General features: G+C 40.7%; 1 protein-coding gene across 3 annotated transcripts in view; it reads left to right on the forward strand.

Annotated features, from left to right (window-relative positions):
• Positions 1–3,058: 3,058 nt before the first annotated feature.
• Positions 3,059–16,477, forward strand: part of FAM118A (family with sequence similarity 118 member A) — a 32,044-nt gene continuing 18,625 nt past the window's right edge. Inside the window, exons 1-8 of one of the 3 annotated variants that reach the window (XM_075760273.1) lie at positions 3,059–3,213; positions 6,419–6,474; positions 7,694–7,946; positions 9,148–9,369; positions 9,989–10,117; positions 10,861–11,146; positions 14,267–14,299; positions 15,706–15,786. In XM_075760273.1, the coding sequence (XP_075616388.1) occupies positions 3,163–3,213; positions 6,419–6,474; positions 7,694–7,946; positions 9,148–9,369; positions 9,989–10,117; positions 10,861–11,146; positions 14,267–14,299; positions 15,706–15,786 (1,111 nt within the window). In that variant the 5' untranslated portion in view covers positions 3,059–3,162. Of the gene's footprint in view, positions 3,214–4,879; positions 5,108–6,418; positions 6,475–7,693; positions 7,947–9,147; positions 9,370–9,988; positions 10,118–10,860; positions 11,147–14,266; positions 14,300–15,705; positions 15,787–16,477 lie in introns of those variants that run through there. The other 2 variants (XM_075760267.1, XM_075760258.1) reach the window with 2 other exon arrangements.

Here is a 16,477-nt window from a genome sequence, read left to right on the forward strand (position 1 = left end):
GGATTAATTTATTATTGGGGGGGAAGCCATGGTAAATGGATTGAACAGGTTGTGTTTGATCCTAAAAGGGTGCATACTATAAAACTATATACGGGCATTTTGTCCTGTATTTAGTGTAGAGTCAAATCTGTTATTAAAGCCTTTTACTATTAAAGCTTATACTGCTATTCAAAGCTTATCATCTCTTCGCTGTCTCATTGAAAGAACAGGACGGCAGCAGCAAATCGTACACGTTGAAGAACACTGACTACGATTCAGACTGTGTGAGAGAGGTAGGTGCAAGGTAATGCAGAACTTGCATGTAGTTACGCTCTGTTAAGTAAAAGTTGACTGTAGGGAGATCTTGTTGGAATCTGGCACTGCAGATGTGCTTATCACTTGGCAACTTTAAAAATAAGCTCTAGTGTACACCTGCAGTTACAGCATTATTTTACAGATCATATCACAAAGGTTGCATTTGAAAATTAATCTGTATATTCAATCATAGGTAAACTCTAAGTGAACTGACACTGGCTTTTGAAAACATACTTTGAATTGCTGATACTATCTTTCTTCTTCAAAGCATTTTATAAACTTTTCTGTTTACAAAGATGACGAACTAGTAAGATCCAGTCAGCTCCGAGGTAGAAAAAAGTAACCATCTGTCAGGGAGTAACTAGCAGTTCCATTGTGCATGTAAAAGGAATTTTATCTCCATCAACAGGGGAAAATTGGCTTCCTGCTATGAAAAAAATTAAGACACAAGTCAGTTGCTGTCTTAAAGATACTCTTCAGCAAGCTCAATAAACTTTCATTACAAGTTTTACTTGTTTGTTGTTTTTTTTTTTCAAACCAGCAGGTTCTGGCATAACATAAACTAGGATTTACTTTATCATAACTTATTAAACAGCAAGATGTCAAAATTAAATCAACGTTATGTCTCGGTTCGTAAAACCACAGCTGAATAATCAGATGCATTGCCTCTTCCAGCCAAAACCAACCAGCTGCATTTCTTATCCTGATTACATCACTTAGAGTAGTATTTCCAAAGTCTGCCACAAAGCCCAAAATAAGCAAGTGACTTAATGTATTGTTTAGTACACTTGGATAAACATATGAATTTACTATAATAGGAGAGAGAAATCTTAGGTTGAATTGAGTGGTAAGCATCTGTAGTTATTTCATTTAAAAGATGCATTCTACGTCTCAGAGTTTCTCAGTCGTAGCAACAGTACTTGCCTTTGTTGCTTTTTGAAAGAAACTCCTTCCTATTTCAAAGCTCATGGGTTTCAACACACTTCATCTTCTCACTGTGACTTTTACTACTGAACTTTATGCCAATTTTCTTGTAATGGTGTTTGCTTGTGTACAGTTTCAATAATAACAAGGAAATATAATGAAAAAATAATACATTGTTGACTCTTGTCATAGCTTTGGAAAACTATACTAAATCTCCTTTTGATGGTATTTTATATAGCCACTTTTGGACTGTATTGGATTGAAAAGTATTGATATTCTTTGTCCTTAGTGACTTTCCTAACCCCTCGCAAGGGAATCCAGAGCTTATGTAATTTGTTATTGTTGTGAGTACTACTGGTGTTTTTAAATAATAGTTATTGTAGTCTAAAGACAAAAAAGGAGCAAGCCTTACAGGAAAAGGTAGTACCATTTATCAGATGAATTGATTCAGACTGAAAAATGGAAAAGCTTTCAAGGGCCCTTCTTGACAAATTTTTCCTCTCGTACTACTTTTTAAATGAATGTGAAACAAAGAATAATATTAGGCACTGTCATTCTACAGGATGGGTCTGACCTTGAGTCTCAATCTCAGGAAAATATTTAGCAAGTCTTTGTGACTCCTATCTACAGCTGACAAAATATTCTAAGATAGTCAGCAAATTATTTAGTAATACATTCCAATGTTATTACAAGGCAGTGTCAAATGGCATTCCAAGCTGGATTTCCCACGTAGTTACTGGGGTTTAAGGAGCAGAATATCACCCAGTTCTTTTAAAACACAAGATATTTGACCTTCAGGGTTACTGAACCCTAAATATCAGCATGTTAAAATACTTTGCTGACTGACTGGCAGTAGTGAATGATGAAAGGCAAAGAGCTGGAAGCATTGCAGAACTAACTCAGCCAAACTTCAGTTCTCAGGTGAGACTGTAGTTACATTTTTTCTTCTCCCTCCCTGTCCTCTCTGATCCTATCCTCCATCTTCCTTACCACTGGGAACATGATTCTCCCAATGTTTGTTAAGCCTTTCTAGGGTGACTGCAATACAATAATATAAAAAAAAAAAAAATAATTACAAAGTGAGAAGCGATGTCTAGTGAATATTACATGGACAGTTCACAAGGACACAATGTCCTTACACAAAATGAAAGTTAGTGAAGTCAGTGCCGTCGACACAATTATTCTTGCCAAAAGTAACACTGGATATGGAGTAAAAACAGTGGGTTTATGTTTCATCTGCAAAACTGGCCATCCTTAGCAAAGTTCTTCCTAAAACTATACTAGAATATCAATACAACACTGACATTTAATAAACAAAACATTCACATCTATCACATAGGCATCAAAAACCAGTGAATCCTGATTGCACCCCAAAACAATAGAAGTGACTGACTATAAAAACAAAGTAAGTCTGTTAAGACCTATGTTTAGGAAGCTTATGCCAAGAAGTTTTTCCAAGTCGTCACAAATCTGTAAAATGGTATCATGAGTTTTGAAAACTCTGGTTATGAGACTAAAACTGGAAAATGACACATTTTCAACACAGTTTTGCAATTGGAGTCTGGATCGTCAGTAAGCATCCCTGGGCACAATTAGAAGCCTTTATGTACCTGACTGCCTGGTTTTCATGTATAGCTGACTCCTCTCCTAAGGTCGTCTCACAAAACCCACAGCGTTGCAAAGAACGCCGGGCGATGCTGTTAGAAAACACGATGGAACAGAGCTCGGTATCGTTAATCAAATGCCTTAATGAGCCATGGTGAAGGATGGCTTTAACAGATTAAAAACTAAATTAAAAAAAATAATAATTTGAAGAGGAGGAGAGCTTTGGCTGTTGGTTTTCAAACGTGACTAGCTGAGGCAACTAACGGGCTGCTTTGCTCTCACTGCGGACAGACGTCACATGCCACCTGCTGTTAACGCATCACAGGATTATGGCTAATTATGTCTGTCGGCACAGGCAGCCGAGCCCACCCTTCAGCAGAGCCACGGAAGGTAACTCTACAGCCTCTCTCTGCTGGTCTTTGGTTGTTTCTCTTTCTCCTCACCCTAATACTTTTCATCTTTACCGCTTCTACCGTCTCAAGTTTTCATGGCGCTAACCACATTAATCTTCAAGTTTACCAGTTCCCTTTCTCCTGTAACTGATAATTGATTCTTCTGTGTCACACAGACTCGTAGACTGCTGATTTGTATTTCTGCCTGTGAAGAATTTGAAGGGTGTTTAGCGGTGCGTGCATTTTTTTTTTTTTTCCATTTTATGAAGAAAACAAGGCGTAGGAGCGTGCGCCGCCTCGCCCAGCAGCCCCCTAGCTTGCCGGGGGGAGGGTGTGGGCTGTGCGCCGAGCTCTTCAACTCCGCGGCCGCTCAACCGTTGCGCCGGTCTCGGTGAAACGGTTCGCGGTTTTGAAGCGGATTGTAACCGGCACCAGCCGGCCTCCACCCGCCCGGGCTAGGGGCTCCGCGCCGGGAGGGAACCGTCCTCGGGCGGAATCCTGCTCCTGGGGCGGCTGTTTCCCAGCCGGCGGGGAAAGCTGTGGGGAGCGGACGGTCCCGCCGGCGAGGGCGGCGGTTGGCGGGGCGGGGAGCCTCGTGCTGCTGGCCCTGCCCTGGCGGAGCGCGGCGGGGGTGGGGCAGAGCGAGGCCGCTCCCATGAGGTAACGGCGCCGGAGCCCGGCCCTGTGCCGGCGGGGGTGGGGAACGACGACACACCGGTGTCACCGCTCCAGTCCGCGTCCGGCGTCGCCCCCCGTCTGCAGAGCCATCTCCCCTGGGGCGACAAGGCCGGGCCCGGCGGGGCGCGGGGGGATGGCGGCCGCAGGCCTCTGCGCGGCAGGTGGCCGGGGGGGGGGGGGGCGGTGCGTGCTGCTGAGCTGGACGGCCGCTCCGTCTGCCGTTAGGCGCGGCCGTCTGGGCTGCCGGAGCGGGGCTGCGGGTCCCGGGCAGGTCAGGTCAGGCGGCAGCAGGGCCTCCGCAGGCCTTGTCGGGGGAGAGGGTCCCCTTCACTCGCAGGTGATGGAGGAGGAGGAGGAGTAGTGCCGCCGGCCCGGGGGCCGGTGTGCGCCGGCAGGCTCTCGCCGTGCCCGCTGGCTGCGCCAAGCGACGCCGGTTCAGTTACCGCGGGCAGACAGACGGGGAATTTAACTTAGCAGAGACCGCTGCCCTGTCCAGCCTGATGCGCTTGGGTTTATTCCAGAGAGAATCAGCGGGCAGGAGGGGTGGGTAAGGGAAAGAGGCTTTCCTTTGCCCTGTGTTTCTTTTGCTTTGAATATCTTGGGCTGTTTTCATGTAATTAACTGCTTGGAAAAATCGTTTGGTTCAATGGAAACGTTAATTTGAAGTTCCAGTGAGTGAATAGAGCTCTTATGTCATCGATAGATCTTTAAATAAAACTTACTTTCCCAAGCAGGAAGAAAATAGGACGTTAGAATTTGTTCTGATGGAACCCTCCTTGTGTTTGCAGTAAAGACCCAGCTCCCATTCAGCGCTTTCGGGCGTACCTGGATTATAGCGGGGTCCGATTTCCAGGCTGCCATGAGGAAAGGTTGTTGAAAAGCAACTGCGCACGCCTTTGGTTAGTCCTGTGTGTCTTTTTAAAAGCAAACCAATGTTGAATGCTGGTGCCCAGGTCCTCTCTTTTTCTAGGCATGCTCATTGAAGAAGTATTTGTTATGTCTAATAAGGGAATATTTGAGACTAGTTCACAATTACTTGGTACCCAAAGGTATTTGCAGCCATTTAGCTATTACAGGTTGGTGATAATTCCTGCCACTTATTTGCACAGCTGCTGCTTCCAGGAAGCAACTTTAAGGGATAGAAGGACACAATGAGGTCTAAAATGTTAGTTCTGAAAGCATCCTGTGGTGAGATGCTTATTTTATTAATTTTCGTAAGTTACACATGTAATTGTTAAAACTTTCTTGGGGATTCTTTCCCAATTACTTCACTGGATGGGGTTAAAAAATAATAGAACCTTTTTCAGAATACATAAGTTGCGCTTCCTTCATGTGTTGTTTTTATATTGTGAACTCCTAATTTTTCCATATATAAAGGAATCTTGTTCTTTAGATTTTGACGTGTTTTGCTCTAGATAGATTATTGTTCTGAACTTTGAATGTGCTGATGTTCTTCAGATGATAGTGTAGCATCTTTGTAGGATACTGTCACTGAAGGAAGGGAGCATGGAGAAAAAGAAATATTACAACAAGAAATTTTTCCACTTAAAAAGGCACCCTGGGTTGATTTGCAGAAGAGATCTGTGTGTTTTCCTCAGAAGTGCTGATTTCCTTCTATCACAGAGTCGGGTTTTTTTTGGTTTTGTTCTTTTCTTTGTTTTTTGGGGTTTTGGGGGTTTTTTTGGTCAAATGATCTCCAAACTTGGGTCTCTTGGTTCCAAATTAGCTTTCAGCATGTGAACCTGAGAACTGGCAAGTGGCTTTATGAGCCATAGGGTCTGGCAGAATGCTTATTTGAGGGATTAGGGTCTGCAGTCTGCAGTCTCCACAACCACAAACTAAGATGTGTTTCAAAGTCAAACAAAAAAATATATCCTTATAAAAACAAAACCAACAATTAACGTAATGAAACTTGGGGATTTCCGAGTGATGATATTGTAGCCAGATTCTCTTGCCAAGATGCAGTCCTTCTATATTGTTTTCTGTCTAAAGCGTAAGATGATACAGAAATAAGTTTTTATTTAAAATGCTTGCTGAGAAAAAAAATCTTTCATGTTACATGGTCTGGTAGAGTAGCCAGGTGGCTCGCAGAGGGCCTGTTATGATCAGGATGTATTGCAGAAGTCTGGTTTCAACAAATTTGGTTGAATCAACTCGTTATTGCAGAAGAAAATTTTCAAGAAATGCATTTATTTACTTGAATGAACATTTTAGTGGGTATGATAAATTTTATCTTGAATTTAGACACAAGTATTTTTCAGCAGCATGACTAGCTATATCTCCATTAGCTTCAAAATGTCAATTAACTGAGCTTCAGTGGAGCTGTGGAAGGTTTATGCACTCATACTTGGTCAGCTTTCTTTCTATCGGTGTGTTGCTTAACTGGGATGTGACATATGGAGTCTTGATTTTAAAATACTTGATAAGAATAAATAGAAAATGCTATCAGTAATACATCTGGGTTTAATTTTGGCCTTTTTTAAGGTAGAAGCATTAAGAATTATTTTTCTTTTTGTTTTATTTAGGGCTCAGAGATGGATTCATCAGAACAATCAACAATTAGGAGTGAGCAGAAATCCAGGTAACTTGTGTTGCAAAGGTTATACCAAACTGTCTGTTTATGAAAATCTGAAAACGTGGTGGAAATACGTTCCTGAAAATTGGATAGGAGAACAACATCATACTTGAAAACTTGATCCCAGATACGAGTTTCTCCACTGAGCAAGTGCTTTGCACTCAGGGTGTTTGTGAGGAATAAATGTATACTGGCTGGGAGGAAACCATTTGTGCTGAACTTTGTTGCGGGAAGGCATGGGGATTATCAGCAGTATATTCTTTGTAGGCATTAGCTAGCAACCTTATCTACATGTTGATTAATTGCTTTGCCTGAGGCCATCTCAAGTTAAATATCATCATTTTAGCTAGATAGTTTCAGATGATTGTGAAATAAGAGGTGTTAAACATTCATATTACCAGATTAACAGGAATTAAAAACTCTGTCAAAGGTAGTTTTGAATGCCAAGGGAATTCTAAGGTTCTGTGTTACTGAAATCCTTGTTAGTATACAGTGATTTCACTGTATGGTTTAAATGCATTTTCACTTCTGTGCAAAGTAATCATGAAAGCCAGACTTTCTCGAGTTTCTCATGCTGGCTTGTGCAGTGAATACTGATGTAGAACCAAATATGCCTTTGAGAGTAATCTGTGGTTAGTAACATCTGAAGAGTGGGATAGATGAACCCTTGATCTGAACAAGCATGACCCTTCTTATGTTCGTGTGTCCTAAAGTGAGAATAAATGAGAATAAAAGCTCTTTTTCCTAGAAAAACAAAAATTTGTTTCTTAGAAATGTTGTGACTTGTCTCTTTGAAATAGTTCTATTTATTTTCTATCAGACATGTATTAAGTAAATCACTGGACAGTCCTTTGACTACTTTTTTCAAAATTTCATGTGAAATGGTGTTTGGCTAGCCCAGTGGACTGAAAATTGGTAATTGTCAATTTGGATCTCAGGGACATTAGTCATTTGAAGTTGTTGTCATTTTTTTTATTTTAATTATGCACGCTTTCTTGTCTAAAATGACAAGAAGACTTAAAAGGACATTGTCAGTTTGGGGAAGGCTGTGAGCTGTTGCCAATTCCATTCTTCTGCATAGAAACGGAGAACTCTGTTCCTTTTGGTTGGTTAATATTTTGCATGTTAATAGTTCGTCTGGACTTCTTGAGTCAGTCATGGGATCTTCAGGCAACTTAGAAAATGCACTGTAAAAAAATGAAGATTTTTGTTTTCTGTTTTCAAGAAAATTCTTAAAAAGTCTAATAAGAAAGCAGCCTCGGGACCTTCTTCTTGTAATTGGAACTGGGGTAAGTGCTGCTGTAGCACCAGGAATCCCAGCGCTGTGCTCCTGGAGAAGCTGTATTGAGGCTGTAATTGAAGCAGCCGAACAACTGGAGGTGCTTCATCCGGGAGACGTGGCTGAATTTCGTAAAAAAGTAATCAAAGATAGAGACCTGCTTGTGGTTGCACATGATCTGATCAGGAAAATGTCACCAGTGAGTATGTTTAGAACTTACATTGATTTCTAAAATTGTTATATACTTTTATTTTGTTATCAACAAAAATTCTGCTTTCTAAAAGTTGAAATTTTGATGGTCATCAAATAATACACCATAGGGTTTGGAGAGGCTAGAAAATCCGTGGGTTTTAGTTTTAAGTAAACTTTCATCATAATGCAAGCAAGAGTCTCAGCTGTTAAATATTCTCTGTAATGTTTCCTGGAACTAAAAGGAATTTATAGCTCTGCTGGCTAAAACTAGAAGTTCCCTGAAAATACAGGTAGACCTTGACCCTGCTGATAGCCTTAGATCACACAATCACTGCTGCAGCTCGCACTTCACGGAAGACAGTCCGTATATGCCCAGTCTCTCAGCCATTTGTTTTTAGGTTCCAGAGATTTTCAGATTGTCTTAAGTGGTTTGCCAAGTTTTCCAGTTGAAATAATTAGGGTGATGTATGTACTGCTAAGTTGTAGGATGTGGTGAGCTTCTCTGCAGGCAAAGTGTAATAACCACCTCTCTCTTTTGGGAGGAATCTGCATGTGTGGTTAGGCTTTGCAGCATATGTAAGGATTAATATGTTTTTCTCAAGCAGGAAGCAAGACCAAACCTTTAATAGTATATCCCAGACTCTGAATCCAGGGAATGATAATTTTAGTACACGAACTGATTTTCAAAGCAGTACAAGCATACTGAGAATGGTGAGGTTTCCATGAAGTTAGGCCAGTAACTACATTGGGCTTATAAACAGGCATTCGGTCTGTGTGCAGTACTGTTTATTGACTAAGAAGCCTGTCAATTTTAGAGTTGTTACGTGTTCCTGTCAGTCTTGGCAGATACCCTGGGCAAACGCAGCCTTTCCTTTTAGGAAATCGTACCTACCTGTTTGTTTAGAAGCGACGAGTGAGGATTTAACTGTGGCAAAATAGGTTTGGTTTATTGTACGTGTATTACAAGCCTCCTTGAGAAAACCAGCCTATCATTTTGAGCTTCATTAAGCAGAGGGAAGAGCACCTGAAATTTGAGATTGTTTTTAATGATTTTGTACATTCAGACTTTTATGCTTTGTATACTATGTAAGCTCTTATTTAAAGAAATGCTTTGGCATTAAGCAGACAAATGGTGTGGGGTTTCTGTTGGAGGCATTTATAATGGTGCACGTGGTCCTTACGAAGTGTTCATCTTTCTCGTTCTTCAGCGTACGGGGGATACGAAGCCCAACTTCTTCCAAGATTGCTTAATGGAGGTGTTTGATAATTTAGAACACCACATTCAGAATCCTGTTGTTCTGCAATCAATCCTGAGGCTCATGGAGAGAGGCACGATGGTTCTGACTACAAATTATGATAATTTACTTGAAATATTTGGTCAGCAACAGAGTAAACCTATGGAATCTTTAGACTTGAAAGATAAGGATAAGGTATAATGAGAGCAGTAAAATTTTTAGACATTATGAAGGCAGCTTGTAAGCTTCATTCAAAGATGTTTTCCTGTTTAAACACTGTCAAAGCTAAAACTTCTTATTGGTAAAGCATGTCTATAAGCTAACAGCAGATGCACAGACATTTATTTTCAGTATCTTTTTATTCTGAATTATCTGGTAACGATTACCAAATAGAATTTCAGTGACACATTTATTAACCAATTCCCTCCCCCCAGTCCCTGGAAAAAACTCACACATTTATTTAACTTACATGAAGTAATTGTTACAGTCATAAATACGATTTTACCTAGCTGGTAGTTAATTTGCTGTTCATATCTTTTCTGTCAGCATTGCAGGAACTTGCTTCTTGGTTGAACGCTTGTTTAGACCAAAAAGTCAGAGATGTCTTCAGTATCAGCAGTTACCTCTTTATTATAATGTAAAGTAAGCTGTGTAATTAGTAATTGAAATTATCTCTTGCTGCAAAGTGCGAAAGAAGTTTTTTCTGCTTTAAGTGGTTTTGTAAGTTAGGACAACTGCGTATTTGTGCAGAATCGGAGTTGTTCTAGTGTATTATGGTATAACAAAAGAATGTAACTTGTGTGATTTGCTTTAGGTTCTTCAGTGGGCGAGAGGTCATATAAAATATGGAGTTCTTCATATTCATGGCTTGTATACAGATCCCTGTGGGATGGTGCTAGATCCCTCAGGATATAAAGATGTTACTCAAGATCCTGAAGTCATGGTTTGTGTGATCTTTTAACATTTTTACTCTGTTTTGCCATACTGTTTTATTGTAATCACTGCATACATGTTACCTAAAGCTAGGGTTTTGTCAGATCATATAGATTAAATAATTGGGGCCCAGAAAAGTGGCAGCATTATTCAGAAAGCCAGCTATGTTGCTAGGGCAATGTATGCTCTTTTATACTGCTGCTTTGTAAGTCACAATTAGAACTCTCAACTGTATGTCATAGTTTTAGAGTTCTTTGTATTTATCTCATGAATGAACATTAGCATGAAAATACTAGACACTAGTACAAGGATTCAGCAGCATTTGATCACTTGGATTCATTTTTTAGGGGTTGAAGCTGTTACCAGCTCTGGATCCTGGACTTAATGTCATATCTTAGGTATTTTGCAAAGTCAGACATTTGGTCAAGGATATTAATTTTCCTTATTGATGGATTGCCCTAACAGGAGCCCAATATTTTGCCATCAATTCTTTCAATTTAAAATTCCCTTACTGGAAATATTTACATGTGTACTTAATTTTGTACGTTAACTTTGATTTTGAATATACATTTTTCTGTAGAAACTGCTTACAAAATGTCAGTTTGCCCAGATTCTAACGCATATGCTTAATTCAGTTCAATAGTGATGTCTGCTCTGCTTCTCCTTTTAAGTCTGACATATTTTAAAAGTTCTTACCTTTGCCTTTTGACTACTGAAGTAAATTTGCTCTTGTGTGTTTATATTTCTTAACAGGAAGTTCTTCAAAATTTGTATCGAACCAAGTCTTTTCTGTTTTTGGGCTGCGGAGAGACTCTGCGTGATCAGATATTCCAAGCTCTCTTTCTTTATACCGTAAAGAATAAAGTGGATTTAGAACATTATATGTTGGTGCTTAAAGAAAATGAAGACCACTTTTTTAAGCTCCAGGCAGATATGCTGCTGCACGGAATAAAAGTAGTGTCCTATGGGGACTGCTTTAAACAATTCCCAGAGTATGTACAAGATCTGACTGCTCAAATCTGCAAGCAGAGAAGTCCAGGTAATGTGTCCTCTTTAATAAGAAAATTTTGAGTAGGTACATAGCAGGATGCCGTTTCTGAACAATCAGCAGTTGGTCTGAGGTGTTGACCTTGTGCATACGTAGTGTTAGGCCTCTGCAGCGTCTTTGTGAATGGTATGCAGAGTTGGAACACGTGACAAAATAGTAACTCCGTTTCTTCCTGTAAGGTCGGTGGATTTTTGCAAATTTAATCTTTAATTTTGAATTTGTCTTTTTGGTAGCATTTCTTTGAGATGTTTACTTGGTGTATTATTTTGGCCTGAACTACTCCAGTATATTGAATGTTGCATTATATGAAATATGACATGTCAGTAAAAGAAACTAAAATAACTGAAGGCATTAACTGGTGGGATAAGCTGGTTGAGCCACAATATCTGATCAAGCATAGAATGGGAAATTAAATCAGTAGACCCAATGGTGTTTGGCTTAACACAGTTAGGGCGAATGGGGAGAAAACCTGAGTGTGAGGATAATGTTTGGTGACAATAAAATAGAAGAGGCTGTGGAATACTGCTCCATTTGTGAGAAGGAATGGCATTCTGTAGAGCGTTTAATGCTAAAACGTGAAATAAGTCCACACCTTTGCTGAAGGTAACAGTCCTGCAGTGACAGGGAGCTAAATTTTGCTAACTAGGTCTGTTCACCGACTCCCCTCCCTGCCCCCTTCCATCCTGTTGTCTGTCAACTCATAAAATTCCTTAGCTGTAACAATAAAGAGCCTTTAAAAGTAGGGGAAAAACAACAACTGTACATTGAAGGAAAAAGATTTCTTTAATGTTTTCCAAACAGAACAGTTCTACTATGGCTTATCCGTTTTGAGGAAAATAACCAGAGTAAATGACCTTGGGAAGAAGACTGTTTCACAGCTCTTTTTTATTAATCAAGTCAGTGAAACTGTTTTGTCTAAAATTATTCCCAAGTGGTGCATAGCAGGAACCTTCCCCTTGCCCTCCCTAAAGGAAAATTGCAGGTGTATGCCCAAATTAGGTAATGGGTTTTGTAACTGGATGAATATTACATTGAGACTGGATTAGATTTTTCTTTCCATGGAGGCTAGACAAAATAGTTAGCACAGCAGCATCTAGGTTTCAGGAAGTCTGTCTGCAGTGCAGACACCCAAAAATAAGCTGGGGTGCAATATCAGACACTGAACTAGCCTCAGCCTGCTAGTTAGTTCTTTGACATGGTGCTGTTGGTGGATGCGACAGATGTACTTTTCATAGTCTGAGCGGTGTCTGGAGTATCCAATGTATTGCAAAGCAACCGCTGATACCAAAGAGGGCGGGAGATTGATACATTTACATTAGCTGTAAATGGAAATGACTGCAAAATCAGACCGTAATGCTCCCTTTTTTGTTTGGTGGAATTACTGATTGGCATACTACTTTCAAGAAGGAGGGAGCTTACTCTGACTTCAGAATCTTGTTGATCTCATTTACAAGTCAAGATCCCAAACAAACCTGTTTTCAAATGTGCGTAACTGCTCTTTACATTACTGTCAGGTTTCATTTTTTCATGCTTTTTTACAAACTCTCTTTTAAAAAATGTCAGGAGGAGTTTGTTAAAAGGGTTAATTGAACGAAAAGGGAAATGCAGGCCCTGATCCTGATAGGGGACTTCAGCCAACCTGGACCTCTGCTGGAAAAGCAGCACAGCAAACTGTAAGCAGTCCAGGAAAATACTGGAGTGCCTTGAGGACAACTTCCCAGTACAGGTGATGGAGAGCCTGACCAGAGGACAGCCACTGCTGGACCTGTTGCTCACTATTGGAGAGGTAGCCTGGGCTGCAGATGAAGTTGCTTAGCCTTCATCTACAGATGAAGTTGCTAAGCCACTAACCATATTTCAAAAGTCATCGCAGACTGGGGAAGTTCATGGAGCAGATCCTCCTAGAAACTGTGCTAAGGCACATGGAAAATAAGGAGGTGGTTGGTGACAGCCAAGATGACTTCACTAAGGGCAAATTGTGCCTGACAAAATTGATGGCCTTCTATGATGGGGTTACAGCATTGGTGGATAAGGGAAGAGCAAGTGATGTCATCTGCCTCTGCCTAGACTTGTGCAAAGCATTTGACACTGTCCCACACGACATCCTTGTCTCTAAATTGGAGCAACATGGATTCAACAGATGGACCACTCAGTGGATAAGGAATTGTCTGGATGGTTGCACTCAGAGAGTTGTGGTCAATGGCTCGATGTCCAAGTGGAGACCAGTGACGAGTGGCATCCCTCAGGGGTCGGTACTGGGACCAGCACTGTTTAACATCTTTGTTGACATGGACAGCGGGATTGAGTGCACCCTCAGCAAGTCTGCAGACACCAAGCTGTGTGGTGCAGTCGACACGCTGGAGGGAAGGGATGCCATCCAGAGGGACCTTGACAGGCTGGAGAGGTGGGCCTGTGCGAACCGCATGAAGTTCAACAAAGCCAAGTGCAAGGTCCTGCATGTGGGTCGGCGCAATCCCAAGCACTACAGGCTGGGCAGGGAATGGATTGAGCAGCCCTGAGGAGAAGGACTTGGGGGTATTGATTGATGGGAAGCTCAACATGAGCTGGCAGTGTGCGCTTGCAGCCCTGAAAGCCAACTGTATCTTGGGCTGCATCAAAAGAGGTGTGACCAGCAGGTCGAGGGAGGCGATTCTGCCCCTCTACTGCGCTCTGGTGAGACCCCAACTGGAGTACTGCGTCCAGCTCTGGGGGCCCCAGTACAGGAGAGACATGGAGCTGTTGGAGTGAGTCCAGAGGAGGGCCACGAAACTGATCAGAGGGCTGGAGCACCTCTCCTATGAGGACAGGCTGAGAGAGTTGGGGTGGTTCAGCCTGGAGAAGAGAAGGCTCCAGGGAAACCTTCTAGCAGCCTTCCAGTACCTGAAGGGAAGCTGCAGAGGGACTGTTTATGAGGGCATGGAGTGACAGGACAAGGGGTAATGGCCTTAAGCTGAAGGAGGGAAGATTGAGATTAGATATTAGGTAGAAATTCTTCACTGTGATGGTAAATCTATGATTCTAAATACAACCTTGCTGGTGTGGGATGTTGCATAAAAGTAGAAGAACCTTTTGGATGCTAACGTGCTGTTGCTGTCTCTTACACTTTTCTAGATGCTGATCGAGTGGACAGCACAACACTCTTGGGTAAGTAATGTTCTTATTTTCACAGGAAGTTCTAAAATCTGTCAGATAAAAATAAGTCTTATTTACAAAGAAATTATTATTGTGCAGTGCTCTGATTTAGCTCTGAAAGTCTGCTTAAAAGATTCTCTTTTTACCCTCTTTCTTTCTACATATTAGCAGGTAACTGCTGGCTTTCAGCTGTTAATAAAATGAGAAATGATAGAAGAGAAAATGTATATACAAAAGTAGTTGTCTGATCAGAGTATTCTAAGATAATATGAACATCTCTGAGGTTTGGGCTTAAATTTCCAGAGATAAGTTTGGCTATTTTGAGTCCTTCTTTAAGAAGGTATAGAGGAATGAATCTCAAGCTTAAGCATATAATACTGAAGGTGAATTTTTAGGTAAGTAAGTGTTGTTCAGTTATCTTTGTGATGCTTCTGTGAAAAAGTAGAGCAATAATACATTCCAATTTATGGTATAAAATAGCAAAACTTCCCTTTGAAACAACACTTCAACTTAAAAAGATTATACTTCTAAGATATTTGTGCAGCTGCTGCAAATAATATAATATCAAAATTGTAAAAAAAGTACCATTTCATTATTGCATATAAGGGTCTTTGACATTGCAGGAGATTAAAAATCCCCACTTTTTCACCATCAAAAAGTACACAAGGTCCAAGACACTTGCGGGCAGGTGTAAAGTCAGGGATTACTTTTGTACTTCCATCTGCCTTTCACATGAGTTCATAAATCCCTTTTTTGGTCAAGTACAATTAGGCATCAGTGGAGAAGAAACTAAAAACTTGAGCACAATTTATTCTGGTTCCACTTAATATGAAGCTCCTTTACTAACATATTAGCACCCTCCTTCTTACACATCGTTTTAGCACCCATTTACTTGTATTTTGGAATACCTAGCAAGGAAGAAATTTCCTTAACACAGATTTGTATAATACCCTGCAAAAAAATATATCCAAAGTTCTAAGTAAGTGATGGATGTCCTGAATTTGAAGGCAATTCCCTTCCATTCATTTTTACTGTCCAGCTACGCTGTTTATACTTCCAATGGTAGCTCACACCACAATTTTTTTTCCTCTGAATAAGGGATCCAAACTGTTTAAAGCAGCTTCTCACCTGTGAACTCCCCAGGCATTATCACACAAAAATCAAGAATTATTTTCTTTAAAAGGCAGCTGCATAATTAGCTACTTCCTGTTTTAATGTTAATACCAGAGCTCGGTGTTAGATCACTGCACTGCTGCAGACTTTCAGTAGGGTTACTGTTATAATTCAAAATCCAAATACAAGAACCACAGTGGGACCAGTATTGTTTATCTTAGTATTTGGTGCTTGTGATAACAAGTATGTAAACCACATGTATGTAGCAATATTAAAATATTTCCTTTCCCCCCCTCCCTCCACAGGAACTTCATGTGTGGACTGTGCTAAAAGGAAGTTAGAAAACGGCACTGACTGTCCTAAGAGAATCAAGCAGCCAGATAATGGTATACCCACTATTTAATGAGAAAAAAAACCCAAAACCCAACCCAGAAGCTTTTTAACAGTAGGTGTTTTACATCTGCTGCATGGAAAGTTTTGAGCTGAGTATTTCCATGGTTTTAAGTGGAATAAAAATTGTGTATTTTAGCCTTTTCTCTTCTAGAGCTGTAAATGTGTAATGTATGCAGAGCTCAAGTCAGACTAGTTATTCTCCAGGCACTTCCATACTACTGTATCTGCAGGGTCATTTAGAAGCCAGGGCAAGTTTTCATTGCCTGTGCCTCAAGCCAGTTGGACCAAGCTCTTAACCAAGGTGAAGCCACAAGAGATGTGATGTTTGAATGTGTCAGAAATTACATTTGGCATACCTGTGACTTGTTAGTTGCCTTTAAAAATGAAGGGGGGGGGGGTTATTCTTTTCTCAGCAGTTAGGCTGCTGGAGATTGAACTCTGTCAGCACAAGCCTGCTTGAAAGCTTCAGATTCAGATCTCTAAGCTGTTAGGAACAGGAATTGTTGATTCATGTTTATAGAACCTACATCATGATAACCTGCCTATTTTACACTTTTAGGGTATTTGTTTTCATTGGTCTGTTAAGGCATGAGATCACATCCAGAAAAAAGGTTGTCATAGTAATGTATCAGCAAGTATATACCATGTGTACATGTCAGCTTACTGACCTATTTGCAGTGTACT

Source organism: Balearica regulorum, chromosome 1 (assembly GCF_011004875.1).
Source record: "Balearica regulorum gibbericeps isolate bBalReg1 chromosome 1, bBalReg1.pri, whole genome shotgun sequence".
Taxonomy (NCBI): Eukaryota; Metazoa; Chordata; class Aves; order Gruiformes; family Gruidae; genus Balearica; species Balearica regulorum.